This window comes from Dermacentor variabilis, chromosome 7, assembly GCF_050947875.1.
Source record: "Dermacentor variabilis isolate Ectoservices chromosome 7, ASM5094787v1, whole genome shotgun sequence".
NCBI classification, from domain to species: Eukaryota; Metazoa; Arthropoda; class Arachnida; order Ixodida; family Ixodidae; genus Dermacentor; species Dermacentor variabilis.
The window spans coordinates 99,838,551-99,858,603 of record NC_134574.1 but is presented as its reverse complement, the minus strand read 5'-3'; the positions used below and the strand labels follow the sequence as shown (position 1 = coordinate 99,858,603).

Sequence of the window (20,053 nt, the reverse complement as noted above, 5' to 3'; positions counted from 1 at the left end):
TGTCGTGGATTGGTTGAGTATTTATTCTTTCTCGCTATCAGACTATCAGCTCACATTCTCTTTCTGCAAAAAAAAAAAAACTCATTAAAGCGTTCGTTGCGCTCACACTTTTCGAAATTTTCACTAAATTAAAATAATTGGATTGAACAATATCGCAGCGTGGACTTTGTAGTTCGATTCGCGTTTCGGTCCACAAGCGCCGCCATCCTGCTGTCGAATGCATGACTTTCTCGTGGACTACGAAATTACACGTTTACATTAATTACCTGTGTGACCCCAACGTCAAGTAATTGCGACAGCACGTAGTCGTAGTCAAAGAGTTTCCGGTCGTAGCTAGAGCCCATGCACTGAAAAACCATTCGTGCGTTCATAAACAGACAGGAACGTCCACCCTCGACAGCCCGTCGTGGCAGTAGTCTGGGGCTTGGGCGAAATCGTCGTATTTTGGTGCTTTGCCTTGTCGTGGCGCACCTTACAATCCGTAATTCTCTCTCATGTCCAGTGCTTCCCATGTGAGGCACGTCAAACCTGGAAAGAAAATACAAACACAGCGCAGACTATCAACTGATTAGCAACTGCATTTGCTTGTCTGCGTTGAGTCTATTTTTCTTCCTTTCGCCTCACGCTGTTTCGAGACGTCCCCGTTACGACCTTGAGCATTGCCACTTCTGCCATCTTACCACTTCCACCTCACCCACTCTTGGCATTGTCAGCTGTTGCCAAAGGTGGAGGGGGAATAAACTTTATTGAAATATTCACAGACGATTACGATAATCCCTAATGCGAAATCTGAGCGCAGCTGTACGAAAGCTTATCCTCATTTCGCGATATATTGGCTGGCGCGGACTAGCTGTCTCGTGCGGTGCGTTGCAAACGGAGAAAAGTGTCCGATACCGGCTAATCTGGAGATCGCGACAGCCAGCGCATAGAATAAAGAACCAACCAACCACGTGGGCGACGCGGGGCGCGAATCGCAGCAGCCGCCTACAACCGCAGACGACAGACCTACAATACGACGCCCGCTACTCTGGCGCCATCTCGTAACCATCGTCGCCGCACTACGCTTCTCACGCTTTCGCCACACCCTCCTCCGCTTTCCTTCTCGCGTATTTCAACCCCCGCTCTGCTCGTTGGCTCGGTTAACACCGCCGACGTTCGCCGCAGAAACGGGCGAGGCCATCCCCAGCTGGGTGGCTTCGTCAGCCCAGGATGTCGCGGTCCTGCGCGGCCAGTGTATTCCCGAGGGCTTGAGCCGATTGATCGAGCCACTGCTCCGCGGTTGGTTAGAAAATGGGGGTGTGTGGTTGTGTTGTGCTCACTCGCATACCACATGGTAGTGTGTTGGACACTTGGCAGTTTTTACACTCTGTATCTGACCGACTATATGACTAATAATGCAAGAACTGCGAAAAGGAAGAAAACCTCACTGCACTGGTGCAATACCCAGTGTAGTTTTCGTCTTCCTTTCTTCAGTCCAACCATATTAAGTAGCCTGACACAATCATTCAAGAAGGCAGGCATTATTAATATGCCAAAGAAAGTCAAGAAAGACAAAAGTTGCAAATCAAAGAACATTCTTTATTACATCATAAATGTCCCATTGAGCTTTCATCTACACAGCAAGTATTCAATTTCACGTATATAGCAAGTGGGTATAAATGCATCTCCACACCTAAACCACTGGCTATTCTGTCTGGCAATTTCACATAGATGTGGAATCCTGTGGCTGGTTTAAAGCAATGTTTCCTTAACTTAAGGCATAATCAAACATACAACTCATTAATACAAGGAGCACTCGCAGCATCACATGCTGTTAGACAGACCGAGCATTTGCCATAAAACACTGCAACAGCGACTGGTACTTCAGATTTCCAAGACCAAATGGCACACCATTTAGTTTGTTCGATGTTAATGTCTACATGTACAAAAGGCAACAGCCTTTTATTTATTTATTGGGGACATGTTGCATCACTTCCAAATTCAGCAAGAGAGATCACATCATCCAGGCAGAACGAGTTCTTGATTGACCCAACGAGTTCAAAATTCACACAGCCCAAGGTGTGCGCAACATAAGTGCACCTTTGCAATAATAGTTTTATAGCAATGCGTAGGCATATTTGCATGGACGTACACAACAAGAGCAGCGCTAGTGGGGACATCTGGTGACGCCAAGTTCAACCAGATCACACAGAACTCTTATTGCAATGAGTGACTGAATTCTACTTGACAGCTGGTATAAACTTGCTGCCAGTGACTACCTTCAATTTTGGCACTTTTTTTACACAAGTAGTTTCAAGCATACTTGCTCACGAGCATAGTGACAAGCATTTGATCTGCACTCATTTCACAGGCACGAAATAGAGCTTTAGCAAGCGTAAGAATGTGTGTTATGAAGGTGAGAGGCTGCCGGTCAGTGTGAGTAGATGCTTGTATGCAAGCGAGTGCTGGTGAATGGCTGTGGGTATGAGCTTAGGTGGGTGCAGGTAAGTGTGAATGGAAGTGACTATGAACGCAAGTTAGTGTTTGTAGGTACGAGTGGGCACGAGTAGGAATGCGAGTGAGCGCCGCGTGTGGGTCAGTACATAGCCTGCGTAAACGTTGGCAAGTGTGAGTAAGTGCACGCTTATTCTCACAACCTATGGTTTCAAGCACATTGTGGCAGAGAAAAAGCGTCACATGTTTCGACCAGTCCTGCTCTTCTTTTGTACGTCTCCCAGCATTGACATTGGCACATGTACGTTGTGTTAGAACACTCCTATTCTGGCATCTCGCGTTGTACCATGAGAAAGCATGTTCACCCAACATGGTGGCACAAATGAACAGAACCATGTGGTATTGTGGCCATTACTGGCCTGCGGACCACATACTAGTACCACGACATATTCTGAGCAAGCTGAAGTAGTGCCATCATAAAGTTCGACTGCTTAAAATTGCCACCAAACGTCACCTCCAGGCGAAATTTTAGTTCAAACTAGCCAGCGGTCTATGCACAAAAAGCAGCTACACCCTTCACCATGTGCAATGCAGCACTTCACTGCGCAACCTGGAATCAAGAATTAATCCTAAAGAACGGCTGCTCACAAAACACAATTTTCTAAAAAATACTCTGTCACCATGAAACATCACCTGAAACTAGGGTTATTGCAAATAGCATATATTATACTTCTCCTTACATGATACTCGGGGTGTACTAAAGGAACAAAATACTCTTTACAAGCTCATGAAGTGCAAGGTGCACAACCGGCAGGTGTCGCCACGTCTGCAATGCATGCCACCGTAGCCGTTGCATCCTCTCCACTAAGCTCAGCCACATTACAGCCCGAAGATGGCTAAGTTTAGCAAACCCCACAGCAGGTTTCCCAGGCTCCTACTTATTTTGCCTTGTTGCCTGTGCCAAGGTGCAGAGCTCAGATATTTTCGTGGCAACATGCAAACACATGGCTGCTGGTGCCATCTGCTGACAACCACATACACTACAGGGAAGAGTACAAGTGCGCCTTGCGAAAAGTATACACCAGTCTTCGGGTGGCGTCCCTGTTGTGAAGGGCTGCACTTTCCACCCATGCTGGCCTCACCCCAGTGCACAGGCAGACAGCAACGACACAATGCTTGCCAGCGGGTCAACGTTTGCCCATACCCGAGACAATGCCTCCATTACTAGATGCCTGCGGCATGAGCCACAAGCTTGGGTTCTAGGCCCCTCTTGCATTTCCCCTCCCCGTTACTCTAAAATACTAGTCTGGACTGCGATGAGTCGAAATGAAATGCCTTATTCCCCCCAACAACATTTTGTTCAGCCTTGCAAAGGCAATCACCATGGTTTGATTTTAATAAATTAGTTAAGGAAATTCTAATCTAATTTAGGGGGCATGCGGTAATTGCAGAATCCAAGTTAACTCATACTTTAATTAAAGCATTATCTTTTGCTGCTACAAACTTTGTGCACCGGTTTTGAGAAATACAGGCTTAAGTGTGCTACGAAATGCATTGCCATTCCAGCTAAGGTTACCATATAGACTCATGCAAGGGCCACAGATTTTATTTTCGGAATCTTGACAAGGCAACTTTCAGTGCAACTGGCACTTTGATGGTTCAAACGACTATCCCACAAAGGCAAGAAAAAAGCACTTTCAGGTGTGAGCTGTAATTCGGTCCTCTAAAATCTACTAATTTACTGGATGCATTCAACACAGCAGTGATCCTTGAAACCCTGTAGCGACACCTGCCGATTACCACCAAGATCACTTCAGCGATTCGGGCAGCAAGTAACATGGCGTGCATTCGCAAAATATTGCTCAAGAAGCGGAGTTTCTTAACAAATTGCATTCTCGTGAATTTGACATAGAAGAAACAGGATAAGTGCGTCCACTTGGTGTGGCCAGAAATATACAAGGTGACAATGAAATGGTGAAGATACACAAAATGACACATGACGTTTCGTTTGCACATTTCCCCTGTGAGCAAAAACAGTTACGCACATCCAAGTCCGCACACGCCAAAGCAACTTTCCACAGCCATAAGAAACGGGCCAGCTCATTTGTGCCGTGCTTGAGTTGCCACAGGCCGACACATTTGTTAAGTCGCAATGAAATGCGGGACTACACCCCACCCCCCTCTACCCCCCCGTCCCCCACCTCAGTCTAAACACTATAAAAATATCTTTCACCTTAGTGTTCCGTGCAATGTCACAGAATTTACACGCCTCGGGATAAATGCAAACAGGGATTGTTACACAACGGTAAACAATGATAAGTGAAAAACACCAATTTAAATTGCCAGCGCTGAGACTTTTACTGCAAGAAAGATTTTAAAAATAAACATGTACGTCGTGTTCAACTCGCCCAATAATACTAAATGGTATGGCTGCAGTGAGAGCTTCACTTTTCGAGGCCAAACAAATTACGAAAAATTGTGCCCAGTAATTCTCGCCAGAGCAAAAAGGGAAAAAAATGTCAGCACTAGGAAGTCGAGCATTAAAATCCCGAACTGAAATCTGCAACATGGGCTAACAAAAGCAAACTGTAGGCCAGGATAATATGGTTACTGTTCACAGGATACTGGAGACATAGGCCAGAGGAACGGCCCTAGTGTTGCTCTCTTATGACACTGTGCTCACCCAACTAGAACACGTTAGATACGCTTTGTGCTGAAATAAAATGAGAGAAAGAGGAAAAAAAAAAGCACAGGGTCACATGTAAGTTGATAAATAGAACGTCACCACAACTTTTACCTCATCAGCGATGTCGAACACTTGTTACAATAATATTTCTGCATCGGTTGAACACAGTGTTACAACAAATTGTCAACAGCGCTTCTGTTCTTGTCTATATCTCCAGTATCCCCTGAAATAGTAATACATACGCCCAAAAGCAAAAGTATATGGACCTCTCCCCCTGCTTGCACCAAAGGGGAAAAAAGAAAAGCTGAATTTATTCGTAATTCAGGCACACAAACTGATATTGACGAGTGCACTAGAAAGGTTGCGGTGTCAAGTACGGACTGCAGTTGTCCATTACAAGTTACTTTCGTAGTCGGCAGTCCATACACTTTTGCTCAGGGGAGTAAACAAGATACTAAAACCCTCTATTATATGCAACAATGTCGGAAAATATCATTCTTTTCAGATCAGTTACCTGAAATGTAGGGGGGGAAAAAATTGCCTATATGATGATCTATGAGTATATGTACATGAGCAATGCGAGACTTTTTTTTTTTTCAATTAGCAAATTTACAAGTGCAACTATGTACAACTTTGCGCTTTCGCTTCAAAAAAGCGACCTCTGCTTCCACACTACAGTAAAAGAACACACCTGACTCGTACTCCTTTCACAGCTGCAATCCTGGCAGGAACCCCACACACATACAAAGGAAGTTGAGTTGGATGCAAGATATGTGCTCCACGGGCATGTAACAAACTTTTATGGAATGGTAGAGGTTGAGCTGAGCCTCTGTAGAGCAGTGGATGCCGTACACAAGACTAGCCCCATAAGCAGGAACTCAGGCAAGCATTCTTAAAGGCCTACCCCAACAAAATTTTTGGACTTGTCTAGATTCGATAGTGTAGCAATGCTGCAAACTTCCGAAGCCGGTTTCACCCTTGAATGAAAAATTTCTCTAGGTTTTGTAAAATGCGGTTGATCAATTTATCAATATGACTCCAGCAGTAATATTTATAGTCTAAAGCGTGTTCAGAACTAAATTTTGAAGTATTCAGATGTCTGAAATGACGTCGCAGTGAAAGTTTTTATGCTAACAACAATGCCTTCAGTTTCAGCTATATTCACAGAATAAGACTTTATGCTTTTGTACTCTGGTTATAGGTTATACTACATTCAAAATAAGTCTTGACAAAGTTCCAAGATTACATGGAAATTTACTTGAATGGTAAGTTGGGTGCCGGAACTCCCTAACAGAATGCAATATTGTCAAAAATGTGGGCCCCTTCATGAAGCCAATGTGAAAGGTGTGATTTGCTTTTCCGCATACCGGGCACCGATGTAGCACCGCCAAACTTACACGCTTACTCACTCCGCTGCTCACTTGCAGTGAAGCATGCAGGCAGACAGCCAATTGTTTCCTTTTTCCAAAGCAAAGCTCACCCAAGCACATGACTACTGTGACTAAAATTGCCCTGCCTATGACCGGCTCCCAGTAAATTTTAGTGTCCGCGGACATAGTAAGCGGTTTAGCACTGTGACTGCCTTGTCATGCTTGGCACTAGGTACGCGTGTCCACTTAGCCCGGGTTTGCCATGCTGCTTTGTTTGGTGTTGCAGCACATGTTCATTTCACCAGTTACAGGTAAATATTTAATTCAAAGTGCACAGACATCGGCAGCACAGCTAGAGGTACAAACGTGAAACTCGCAGTACCAGTACTTCGTTTAAGAGGCCAGGGCATCCTCACCCTGTCATTTACTTGACAAGATGCGTTCACTTCCCTGCAGTACAATGAAAAATACTTCGCAAGCTAACGCAAAGGCAATTTGCAATGACTAAAATCAAAACATGCCATCACATCAGCCATTCCACTGTTTTAATGCCTCAGTGTGAAATTTCCCTATATTCGGGCCATTCCCCATTTCCCTAAAGAATTCTGAAACTCCCTACACCTACAGAAACTTCCCTAGAGTTGGCAGCACTGTAGTATAGATACATAACAGCCCACGTGCAAGACTTTACACCTGATTCGAACAGATGCACCATGAAATGCTTGCATAAATAGGCATTTTGATACCAAAACTGAGAGCAAGTGCCGCTATTACGGCTCACCAAAAGTGGCATACGACTGATTATACGACTACTCAGCGTCACCTCAGAGACTAGACACCACCCGTGGAAGCCCACGGAGCAGTGAAAGATCTCCAAGGCAATGTACCGAGACTTGCGTCTTAGTTGCAAACGTCCAGGTCCACACGTCTGCTTGAGCACTAATAAAATGCTCCTAATAAGCAAATTAAACAATTACCAGCCTTGCAGCTTTGCCAAGATAGGTACAAGTAGTAAATACTCATTTATTACCAATTTAGCCAAAGTGAAAGTTGGTTACAGTGGGCCTTTAAGCACAAAATGCTTCCTGGATTCACAAGAGCAGTTACTGAAAAGAAGACCTCACCTTCCAAAAATTTTTTTTTCTTTGAAACCATGTAGCCAATAAACAATAGCTTGGCTATCGATTACTTCTGAAGTCAAACCATGGCATTTAATATGCGGGGATAAGCGCTGTGTCTTAAATCACGCTGAACCCCTTTTTCAGCTCCTTTCATGCACAGTAAGATTTTCACCCTATTGTGGGTTGCTGCAACAGCCAATGCTACAGGTACTTTTGAAGGAGCTACCTGAACCCTAGAGGAAACATTTGGACCACACCAGGATCTTGCAAACAGGTATATGCCAAAGACAAACGTACTGCTCCGCACTAAACTTCGGTGAAAGTCTTCACGCACAGTCGGGAGAACGCAACGAGCTGCAGGACTTCTAGCCAAATCTGTGCGCTAACAATGGAATCAGAGATGGTCCACCGCAGAGCCAGACGATCTGCAATGGCCCGTGCCAAATGAACAACTTCTCTGAACTGGGCAGTGGAAAACAAATTTATTCACCGTCCAGGTTAACTAACGCAATTAACCTTAGAACACCTCACAGCAATGCTAGAGCGAAAGAGACTAGAAGTGTGAAGAAAACAAAAAACCCAGAGAGGAAGCGTGCGCTAAATTCAAATTGTAATTTAGGAGAAATGGAGGCTTAAAGACAGAGAGAGAGAGAGAGATAAAAAGAAGAGAAGGCACACTTGGCCTCTCATTGTGGTGTCCAGTGTTTATGTGCTATTGGTCCCACGACAATGGAACAGATGTTATGTTTATAACAGTAGGCTGAATTTTGTGCAGCAACAAGACTGCAAACACTCACATTTTCACCTAATCGATAACTTTTTTCCGAAAGCAATGATAACAGCACGTTTGCGCTCGAGTCGTACAGATCTTGCATTCCACTGACAAAGGAACTCATTTCTTCTCACAAGAAAACTCGCTTACCACAGTTAAAAAAAACATCCTTCGTAAGCAGACCGCACACTCTCGCAGACTTCAAACCTTGCTGTCCCCCCCCCCCCCAAAAAAATGCACATGAAAACACACACAAAAGAAAAACAAGAGCACCACGGGGATCACAGTTCCTGGCACGTTTCTTACAAAAAAAAAGGATGCTGACTCTTCACCAGTTTGTGTTTCGGAGGCTCTCTTTCTCTGAATGGAGTGTGTTCTTTTCTGTGTGTGGACGTTGAAGTTACAATCGTGCTTGCCACCATGCCGACGACTTCATCTTTTGCAATCGCGGGGATTCCAGACTTTGCAGAGTTGCGCTGTGCCCAAACTCTTCTTCAAAGAGTAACGCTGGCTACTGCTACGCATGCCCAATTCAGTTTCTGGAGGGATCACCCTTTTCCAACGCTTCTCACGCCGCTTTACAGACGAGGAAAAAGTCGGCCGCATTTGCCACACATCGTTTCGCGGGAGTCACGAAAGGAGCACCAACCGTTCCACGTCGTGGGCAGACCGTGTTCACTTGGACAGCGGTCGCACCGGACAGCAATCACCAGGCGCAGACACAAACCTGCGCCGCCACACGCTGACGGGCGAATCTTGCTTTTTTTGCAACGCAGTACTCCGCACATCGCTTCTTTTGGCCCAGTGAATCCAGCACTGGCCATTTCATCAAGAAACAAAAAGACGATTCTCTATGCCGGCGGAGGCGCCGCGCTTTTCCACGGGGCAAGTCAAAGGAAGCTTTCAGCCGGATCACTCTCAACTGGTGCCGTGGCTACCGATGCAAGCTGGCAGGGTCGACGGTTGCGGAGGGGGCGGCAGCCTGCTGCTGATCGCTCTTGGTCACTAGGGCGGGGCGGCATCAAGTAGCGGAAATCCAACCACTGTTGGCGAAGTGGCTCAGGATCCGCCGACAGTGCGACCTGTCCATTCCCGCCGGGGAGCGGAACTTCGCCGTGCTGCCTTTCTGCCGCTGAGCTTGGTCCTGCAGACACATGGGAACACAGAGGCATCATACAGTGACTGCCAGCCAGGCATGTTTATGCTTGGTACTATCCAGGAGACTCAAGGAGGTACTGCGGAACAAGTGCTCTGCTCCAGGTTTCGTGTGGACACACCTGAAGAGCTACAGCAGATCAAGCATGCACACTGCACTGAACTTCTGCCTCTGCACATTAATCTGCTCCTACAACTGCATACACGTACCCTTCTGATATACAGAAAAAAAAAAAATGTTAGACATGCAGTAGCGAACAACTTAGGTTACCTGTGCTATCTCTGATCGCGTAGACTAAGAAATGTCAAAGCACTTCCTGCATAACAACAGCAAAGTTTACATCAGATGTATTATTACAAATAATCGTGCAAGCACGAATGTAGAGATGGCAACTAAAGTGCTCCAGCTTAACAGCACCCGCTTAGACCATTCAGGCTGCTCTTGCATTTGTCAAGAGCAAGGGGAAAACATTGGCGTGCTGCTTTAAGCCATGCACAATAGTCTGTGCACACATACGCACTGTAAAAAGATTCACTCGGGTACCACCCCCGTTCTGCGATGGCAACAAGGACTGACCTTCAGCACTACGGTCTTAAAGGTGATGTAGCACGCAGGGCTGATTCCAATGGACTGGCACAGCTGCGAGAGAGGGAGAGAAGTGCATATGGTGAACAAGTCTGCAACAGGAACTTGTTGCAGCGATGAGGCGTCGAAACAACAAATAGCTGAAGAGTTTAACAGTTCCAACATTGACTGGTAAGAAAAATAACTAAGCTTGAGAGGTAGCTAATTGTGACACTGACCAATAAAAAAATGGCTAGTTGCGACAGTGACCAGTTAGGAAGCAGTTACAGTGGCTAGCCAATAATTTGCATATGTCAGGTTATTCGGACAACTTCGCAGCACCATCCCTGGCCCTATAGACGATGCACAAGGTCACCAGAAGTTTGGGACAGCGCACTATTCGATGAATTCAAACTTTGCCAGCATGACTGCGTGCTAAATTAATAATTCAGGGACTTTATGTTCCAAGACTTCAAGACCACTGCATGCCAATAAAGCCACCGAATCAGGTAGAAAGAGCAAAATTTTCCTGACACCTCCTCAAAATTTCAAACTAGTGTAGCTTAGTCTATCCAACAGTCAATGACCATGCGCACACCACAGGAAAAGCCAAGCCAAGCAGTTAAGCCTTACAGGCTGCATTTGCAATTTGTTCTGCAAATTAGTATGATTATGCACATCCAGGGCTTAGCGACACAATCCTGAACTACCTTTTTTGATTGCTATTACGAGTTTTTTGTTGCTCAGAATTGTCAAGCAGCTTCAAATGGCGCCAACTCCACCCTCAACACCTGTGCCAATGAGAATGGCAACGAAGTAATGCAAGTGCCAGACAGTGAATGTTGCAAAGAAACCCCGAGATCATTTGGCTACCGGAGCACGGTCGGCCTGTAGCCAATGGATGGGGATTTGGTGGGTGCGCTGACTGTACTTTTTTTTCTATGTGTAGGGACATCATGACAATGGTTTCTGTACGGACCGATCAGGTCGTAGGCAAGTGTGTGTTCATGCAGCGATGGGACTACCAATTTATCCTGGCAACTCTGGCAAGTGACCAGTTTTAAAAACTAGAGGGGGAGACGTACCTTTCTCTCCTTGTCGGAGAGTAGCTCGTAGCCGGGCAAGCTGGTGATGTCGGTAGCCTCCTTGGAGTCTTCCCTCGTGTCACCTTGTGGCCCAGAGCATACAGGAAGCAGGGAGGGAGGGAAAGGAACAAGAAGAAATGGGAAAGCGTACCATCAGATGATTGGAAACAGAGAGGTAAACCAGTTCAGATAGAATGCATTACTGTAACAACACAAAGGCAAAATAAACTTGGCATAGAAGCACCCTCATCTCCTCTGTAAGCAGCAGTTTCAAGCTCTGCAGTCGAAGACCCATTCAGTGCTGCTTCAACCATGTACGTACTTTACAATGATGCGCCCAATCACAGATACATTCTGCGTCAATTTTATCCTTTTCGCTCACGAAGTAAGATGTGCAGCAATCAGCTACCAAAATCAGATAAAACAGAGCCGAGCAAAAAAAACTGTAATGTATACAGGGGCTAAATTTTGCTTCCCATGTCTTGCATAGGTCGTACAGAACCGTCAATACCTAGTGAGACATGCCATTTGCCTAGAAAAGTGACAAGTACTAGCAACATGAACAACAAGCAACTTACAGCAGTTTTGTGGAAGAAGGTATATCACTTACACCTCTAAAGCGACTTTCTTCTACCAAGGTGACATTTTTAACAAGCTGCAGCTGCACCTAACCTACCTAGGCTGTTTATGTAAAACTGTGCATCACAGGGAAACTGCAATTCTAGGTATTTAGATCCATGCTGACAAGGCACTTATTCACATCTGAATCACCGCCACATACAGTATAGACCCGTATAAGAGACCGTCTCGTGAGGCCTTGTTCGACCGCACCACCGTTTGCGTGACAGTATGCGCGAACGACCAGGCGTTGGGATCCAGCATGGGGCGAACATATTCGCTCACTATACTGTCGTGGTGAGTCGAACTTCCTAGATTTGTCGCGTGCCCATTGGCATGTTTTGGGCATAGCAACTCGGCTAGCAGGCATTGATCTATGAAAGGTGCAATAAATGCCCTTGTGATTGTTTGCACTAAAGTGTTGTCGTTCCTTTGTCCCAAGCACGGGTGTGAGAATCCCACAACTTGGCAGCCGAAAATTTAGGGGGAAAAAATTTACTACACCGAAGCAATTGATCTAGTGCCCCGATGCCGTGCGCTTGCATCGGCGAATTTTTGCACGCTGCGTACTTCCACATGCCACTACTAGGTGGCGAGAGCTGCACGTTGACCTCTGATGCAATGGTACATCCAGGGATCCGGGGTGTGCACAAGTCAAGGCTGCGCTGGCACCATTTTGACCGAAAGGTTCAGTCCCACGTAAGGGCAGCAGCTCGTCAGAATTGGGGAGAAAAAAAAAGTGTGGCCTTTACACGAGTTTATTTTACTACCCCTAGACAAAAAATGCCCCTAAACCACAATAAAATGGTCCTGTCATAGCCGTGCCCTTTGTGTGTATGATGAATGAAACAAAATTGAGAGATATCAAGTGGGAGCCTAGGAGTCTTCAATAGCGAACTATCACAAATATAAAGTGAGGTTATTTTGTTCCTATTACTAGCTTCAAAATGCAGCGAGGCGAGACACAGAGGTGCCAATTTAATGTTGGAAATACTTTCTCTGAATGTTCAAGGAACAACATGGACACACAACACAGGCTCATGTCTGTAATAAAATAAGAACTCTGTAGAAAGCTCAAACGCAAGCCCAACAACGCAAGCCCAGAGACCAATTTATGCTACGACAACGCACTCACACAACGCCAACCCATCTACCGTCTCAGGTTGTGTATTGCGATACAGTCAGGACAACTACCACAGCATAATGAATCGTTCACTAGAGCTGTTCGTACGGTCATTGTATCAAACCTGTTGAATGCCATAACTGCATTCAACAGGTTTTTGCAGATGCCCAGCAGTAGGACATCTACTCGACGCCTTTGGCGTCACGTCATGTTTCGCGACTGCGCACGATGCAGTTGGCATGCAAGCGCTCACTGAATGCGGGAACCGTGTCACGGCGCCTCTGCAAAGGAAGAAAGATCACTGGCTGACTCCCGCGAATAAATCCTTTTCATGCGCTATGTCGTAACAATCAGTTCTGGAAGTCTGTGCTAAGAAGCAAAAACTCATACTGTTATTATTCGTGCAGAATGTTCGGTGAGGGCGTATCCCCACAGTTCGCAGAATTAATGTTGGCTTCATTCGCATCCTCTTGCAATTGTGCATTATTTTTTTCGCAAACTGCAGTCAGATCTGAGTGCTCTGGCAACATTAAATTCTTGCCATGGAATGGACTGGATGCTCTACGTTGATGCAAAGGGACCATTTCACAAAGCAGCATAATTTCTTTCAATCATTATTATTAGGGGTGTGCGAATAGACAAAACTTTTGAATAACGAAACAAGCAGCGTCCTAATCTATTCGGTCTTCGAATCGAATAGTCACTATTCGTAAATGCGAATATATTTCGAAGACTTTTACAATAATTCAAAACGTCATATGTGGCAAAATAATTGTACCAAAAGTACGGCAAATGTTAACCCCCGGTGGTCATAGTAAAAACATAATACACAACAACTTGCATGGTGGAGCAGGCTGCATCACTTACGTAGCCATATTTTTACTGGCTGCACAGCGATCATTTGCGCTCTTCGAGGAGCCCTGTGCATGCGAAGAAACTACTTGTTTGCTTCTAATGCTCCATTTGCGCTTTTAATAAACAATGCTTCATAACGTACTCTGTAATGACAGAAACTTGCTGACCTTAAGAATACTGGGATGTGAACATTCTATATCAGTGGTGATAACAGCTATTCATCATTTGAAAACTACTGGAAAAATATTTGATATTCGTTTCAATTTGCTTCTAGCACTATTCGATTTGTATTCGATTCGGACTAAAAAATCACTATTTGCACACCCCTAACCATTATTGGTTGCATGCATCACGCGCTTAGGAACAGTTGCACCCTCACTGCACGAAGGCCATCAAGATTTTGACAAGCAATCTGCACCATTAAAAAAAAATTTCACAACAATGGTTCTCCGAGTTGAACCTTGGTACAACAATCACGGATAGAACAAATTATTAGATCTCATGAAGTTTATGTCAAATTTACGTAATTTTTTTTTTGCTCCTACGTTATGTATGCTTATAGCCATATCAGATATGACGAAAGTTTATTCATATTGGGTGCAGCTTGGTTGTGACAAGGTTCGACCAACTGTTCAACTGTAGCGCAAACTTCCAAGGCTTCTGAAATCCCCGCCTGACCCCCATTATGAGACAGCCATGTTCTGGAAACAAGAGCCCCGCTCGCTCCCGACGGTTGATGGTATGCTACATAGGCAGGGCCGAGACAGTTGCATAGCCCCACCCCAGCGCACCTTCTTTCACAGCCAAACTGCCCAAAAGCGGGAAAAGTAAAATGGCTACATACCTTGTTCGCTTAGCATAGTGTCGACGCCTCCTTTTTCTCTGCGGAGGGGATTGAAAACAGTCCATCAGTGCGAGGTGAGGAGTAGAAGAAAATTGGCTTATGCCCAAGACAAGACTGCCACTGAAGAAGGCTAAAGCATGACATCTGCTGCATGTACACGAGTAACGCGCACGTCGCCACGGCACCTGCCAATGCGGCCATCAAAGGGCGTTTTTTCATCATTACGCTAACACACATAACATGCGCTGAAAACATTATAGGACGAAGAGGAAGAGAGATAACCGCCGATGGCAGCAAGCACAGTTTACTACGAATTGTTGTCGGCACCAGAAGTGCCTCGGCATTACTCACTTATTATTGCACACATCACAAGCTCATTCCATGGAGACATGAGAATCTAAAGTCATGCAGTCCACCGCCACTAAGTGCACAGGTGAAACTAAAGTTGAACTTCATCACGAACACAGATATACTTTAATATTCTGAAGAAATGCATAGCTTTTTTTTTCCCCCTTGGGTCTCAATTTCTTGGGTGCAGGAAGGGGTGAAAGCGGCCACAGGATGCTGGCCCCCAGCGCCCGCATCCTGTGAGTGAAAATTGCTGTATATATTTAGGTATATGTATATGCCAAGCCTTGCTATGTGACGTGCGGTATATGCGGGTTATGTTGCCACACCGCTCTATCACTAACTTTGCTCACACCTTGTCTTACATTCTTGACGAAGCTATTCCTCGGAATTTTGAGAATGATAGCCCACAAACAAATGTCATGAAACAAAACACTGAAAGCGCATGCCTTTTATGGTAAATCTTCTCAGACTGAAATATTAAAAGTGCGAAACAATAACAGAAACCTCAAAATGATGTAAATATTTTGGCGCTATCTCTGGGATGCACTATCTCTGGGATCGGCCTACAGAAGAGGCCACGTTTCTGTGAAAACGCTGGCCTTCGCGCACAGCTTTCATTGCCAGAAAGCATGAGAAGCTGTCGGGGATCTTTGAATGCTATCGCGTTCCACTTTAACAGGCGAAGCTTAAGCATCCGCCAAATTTTGTAGCAGACGATATGCGCTTTGGAGCAGCTGGGCAAAGTTTAATGCGAGTGAAATAGTACAGGCAGATTGAGGATTAAGAAAATGCGGAGTTGGATACTCACTGTGACAAATAAAGGTGACCAAGAAATAAACTTAATGGAGTGCTTTATGCGGATGGCACCCGCTGTATGTTCATGGGCTTTGTTTATGCTTGGCACATTTTTTCCCCCTCTTTGTGCCCAAATAACTGTTGTTTCATGAACTGATATTTGTTAACTTACTTATTCAATGAGGTTGCAAAGGTTGTGGAGGAGGTCGAGAAATTGCTGATAACGGCACTTTAAAGCCGTTATCAGCAATGTGCGCGAAAATTAAACTGAAGTAGAACCTCGGCGATACAATCCCTTTCGTATGGCTTCCCAGCGCCAATGTTCACTATCGAGAACACACACACAAAGAAAAACTAAAAATAATGCCGCCTTTTTATCGGTTAATACATAGTGCATTGCCAAACTGTTATCGTATGATACGTTTTCAAGCCGCTAGGTCGTATGCGAACAAGAAAAGGCACAACACAGGCACTATCGAGAGCAGTAGGCACCTGCCGCCGCAGCTTTCCCGCAGTACTCGTCCGCCCGTGTCGTGTGAATACCGTCACGCGCTCTCGGTTTCCCCTTCCGGTACCAGCAAATCCTGCTTGCGGGTCGACGTGCATCACATTCCCAGCTATCTCCGGCAACTCTACTGTGATGAGCACGTTCACCTATTTGTTTCACGGTGCCTGTGGCGCAGTGTCATTGGAAACGTTCTGCACGCTTTTAATAAGCGATAACCCAAACGCACCACTGGTCCCTGCCTGCTACAGGCAGCGCTCGAGCGTCGTGTTTTGCTCTGGCGGCATTGTATTGTGGCGTCGCCCACCAGCTCGAAGCGTGGCTCATGCCGCAACAATCCTTGTCGAGCAACCCTGTCGAGACACCCTGCCAAAATGCCCTGCCCAATGAAGCTGCCGACCCAGTACAAATTTGAGGAGCGCAGACGTACGCTTGCCGGAGCCGCGAAAAACGACAACGGGCATCTCGGGTCACGTCTCATGCTGCAACGATTCGCGTAATGCTTTGCATTACGTAGACGTCAACTACAGCCATATCAATTTCTATTCATTTCAGATTGTACGTTTTTCCGGGTTAGTTACGTCCTTCCCAAAAACTTATAAACGAGATTCTACCGATTACCACATGACAACACATTCTCACACCTCCTTCATCAGTGGTCTAATACATAAACTACGTCATCTTGTACTTTGGGCATTTTACACGTGTGAACCAGGGCTTCTTGTTTGATAAGGACTCAAGATGAGTGGCAGATGAGCTGACGGTTAGAAAAAGAGTGCAGTGGCTCATTCCAAATTTATTTACGGGCTTCGCACGACTGCTGCTATCCTTGGTGGACACATTGTCACAGCATTATTATTTTTTAACGGACTTTCTTTTCTGTCTGGAAAAAAAAATTAGAAGAAGCCTACGCAAAGCCTAGGTTGGTTTAATTGCCGTCATCGGTCATTTCTCAATGTCCAAGGACTAAACAGCTGCCAAATAATCTACTGCAGACATTTGCAGTATCGCCACAGGCCCTAGAGAGCCAATACCAATTAGTATGGATGGTGAACAATGGGTTAATGAATTTTTCACACTCAATCTGCACAAGTTGCATCGTGATCATTGTTGCCACAAGTGCAGTTTGTCATTTGCGACTCTCCGAATGGGACTCGGGAAGCCAATTGGCGACCCTCGACCAGGCCCGCCGAGTTCCAATAGCCTGAGGGGCCCTGGAAGAGGGGCTCCACCCACAGTAACCAAGCAGTCTTTATTTCAATATAGTTCTCTCTCTCTCTAGTTTGCATTTTTGCCTACTTTTTATGACCACCATTTTCCCACTAAGGCTGACTAAAAGCATGACTAAAACCGAAACATTAGATCCCAGGCTTGTGTTCTACGGTGGCAGAAGTCTAATTTGGCATAACGTAGTCTGGCAGAAATCCCAATTTGAACGACGATCAGGCCTGCCACAAGAGATCTGTGACCAGGAAGTTTCACAAGGGCAAGCAGGTCATTTGTCACCATGCCGCAGTACCATCCCGGCGATCAAATGGTGTGCGTGGGAGAAGGAGATTAACATCACACGCATGGTGTTTGCCATTATTCGTCCCAAGATTTACCAACAGGGGACGCAAGCGAATGCCAAAATGTATAAATATAGCTTAACTGATAACAGACGGGCAGTGGTGGGCACTGCCCGTGGAAAGCAGCATGCATTGCCCAAACGAACTACGGACAATGCCCTACGGGCAGCATGGGTGAAGAGGGAACAATACTCACTCGTATTTTTTTGATGCCGTTGAGATGGGCTTTTTGTGAACGGAGCTGGCGGGTGCCTGCGTTGAGAGCAAACTGATTCGGCATGAGCGCCCCTCTTCCTTTGACTAGTTTCACGGCACACGCACAGGCAAGTCAAGCAACCCAGCAAGTGTAGGAAACAAACTCATGCCAAGGCAATGATGCAGCTGGTGATCTTCTCACACCGAGGGCAACAGAAACCAAAAGGTACCACCAAAACTACGCAATGTTGCGTTGTCGTTCACTGATTCAATTCTGGTTAATTCAATTTTGTGGTTAATTTGATCCCGACCAACGGACTCTGGTCAGCACTCACACATTTCTACAAGCCAAAACTGTCGTCATTTCAATCCTGAAATCGACTCTGACTGGATAACTTGAACTTGACCGTTTGGCATGAACATGCCTGACCCAAGTGGCGACGCCCATGGTCTGTCTTGGTAGTGCTAGGGGTCAGTGAATGCATATTAGAAAAGTCATCTCCCAACGAAAACGCTCAATTTTGGCCTGCCCTAGGGAGATCTTCCAAGTGAAAACTGTAGCCCACAGTGAACGACTCCCATTTGCAGTTCGGAGGCACCAGTGCTCTGCCACATGCAGCCCATCTGCGAGCAACGGATGAGAGGTGACACTTACAGACTTCTTTTTCGCTTCCTTGCGTTTTTCCCGGCGATGCCTCGCAACGTCGAATTCTGAGCATTCTGAAAAAGAAAAGAAACGAGCACAGGCCGTAAGTCAGGGAGCTTTGTTCTTGCCTCCAAGCTGCAACCCCCACAGACATAAATCACCACAGACAACAGAGCCAGTGCAACTAAGTGTTTGTAGAAGAAACTGCTCGCAAATGGGTGCAACTTCGATAGATCACTCCTCCAAAACAGAGCCGAAACTTGACAGACCCTTTTGAGGGTCTGTCAGACCCGTTTCAGACCCGTGTGGACAGACCCGTTTGAGGGAAAACTTGAAAGTTTTCTTTAGAGCTATGAAAATTTATAATGGCAAAAATTAAATCCTGGGGTTTCACATGCCAAAAACGCTATCTGATTATGAACAAGAAGAAAGGGGGTTAACCGAGGGGCTCGATTTTCATTAATCATATCATGAGAAGCCAACAAACAAAGACACCAAGGACAACATAGGGGAAATTACTTGTACTTACTAACTGAATTAAAGAAATGATAAATTAATGGCAATGAAAGTGGATCAAGAAACAACTTGCCGCAGCTGGGGAATGATCCCACGTCTTCGCATTACGGGTGCAATGCTCTAACCAACTGAGCTACCACGGCGCCGTTTCCCCATCCACTTTCTTGGGTATTTATGTGTTACTACTAGAACTAACCTCGGGAGTGTTAGCCAGCATCACCACTCACAAGCCCCACCCCGCTGTTCTGCTCGCTCGACCCCCCCCCTCTTTCCCTTTGCTTGCACAGGAAGGCCATCACTCTAGAAGCCACCATCTTTATTTCTCACCCTCGCACACTTTCACTCCCACCTAAAGCACAAACAACGCGGGACGCAATAGGATCTCGTCGCAACTGGACTTTATATGGAACATGGTGCAGCTTCGACTTCGGTGGTTGCTCTTGTTGCGCTACATGCGATTTGAGAGGTGCATTTGCAAGCAGCCGCTTGTAGTTCATTCATTTGACGATCTGCGTCTGCGCAAGTTTCCATTTATTGTCTCGGCATTCCTTTGTAGCAGAAGCTAAATTTCGTTAAATCGAAATCGCGTACACACTTCGTTATATTGAGGTTCCAATTACACAGTGTTCTATGGACAAGAGGTTATGGAAAGTTAAATACTTGGTTATATTGAGAATATTGTTATATTGAAGTTCATTATGTGAAGGTTTAACTGTATATCACTTTAAATATCACTCCCCCAGTGTAGTGCTTACCGTCCAGCTTGGTGATGCCATTCCGCCGATACCTCAGCAGCTCCTTGATTCTGGCTTTGAGCTCTTTTTCCCCTGAAACAGACATTGCAAGCACA

General features: G+C 45.6%; 1 protein-coding gene and 1 non-coding gene across 5 annotated transcripts in view; both read right to left on the bottom strand.

The window, feature by feature from the left end:
* Positions 1-8,688: 8,688 nt before the first annotated feature.
* LOC142587693 (transcriptional adapter 2-beta-like) overlaps positions 8,689-20,053 on the bottom strand; it is a 41,001-nt gene continuing 29,636 nt past the window's right edge. For 3 of the 4 annotated variants that reach the window (XM_075698871.1, XM_075698872.1, XM_075698873.1), the window contains 7 exons: positions 19,959-20,030; positions 18,697-18,761; positions 18,043-18,098; positions 14,628-14,665; positions 11,188-11,270; positions 10,115-10,177; positions 8,689-9,526 (listed from right to left, as the gene is read on the bottom strand). In XM_075698871.1, coding sequence (XP_075554986.1) covers positions 9,404-9,526; positions 10,115-10,177; positions 11,188-11,270; positions 14,628-14,665; positions 18,043-18,098; positions 18,697-18,761; positions 19,959-20,030 — 500 coding nt within the window. In that variant the 3' untranslated portion in view covers positions 8,689-9,403. Of the gene's footprint in view, positions 9,527-10,114; positions 10,178-11,187; positions 11,271-14,627; positions 14,666-18,042; positions 18,115-18,696; positions 18,762-19,958; positions 20,031-20,053 lie in introns of those variants that run through there. The other variant, XR_012829609.1, reaches the window with a different exon arrangement.
* TRNAT-CGU (transfer RNA threonine (anticodon CGU)) lies at positions 19,274-19,346 on the bottom strand. The gene has a single exon. It is a non-coding gene; the product is annotated as a tRNA-Thr (tRNA).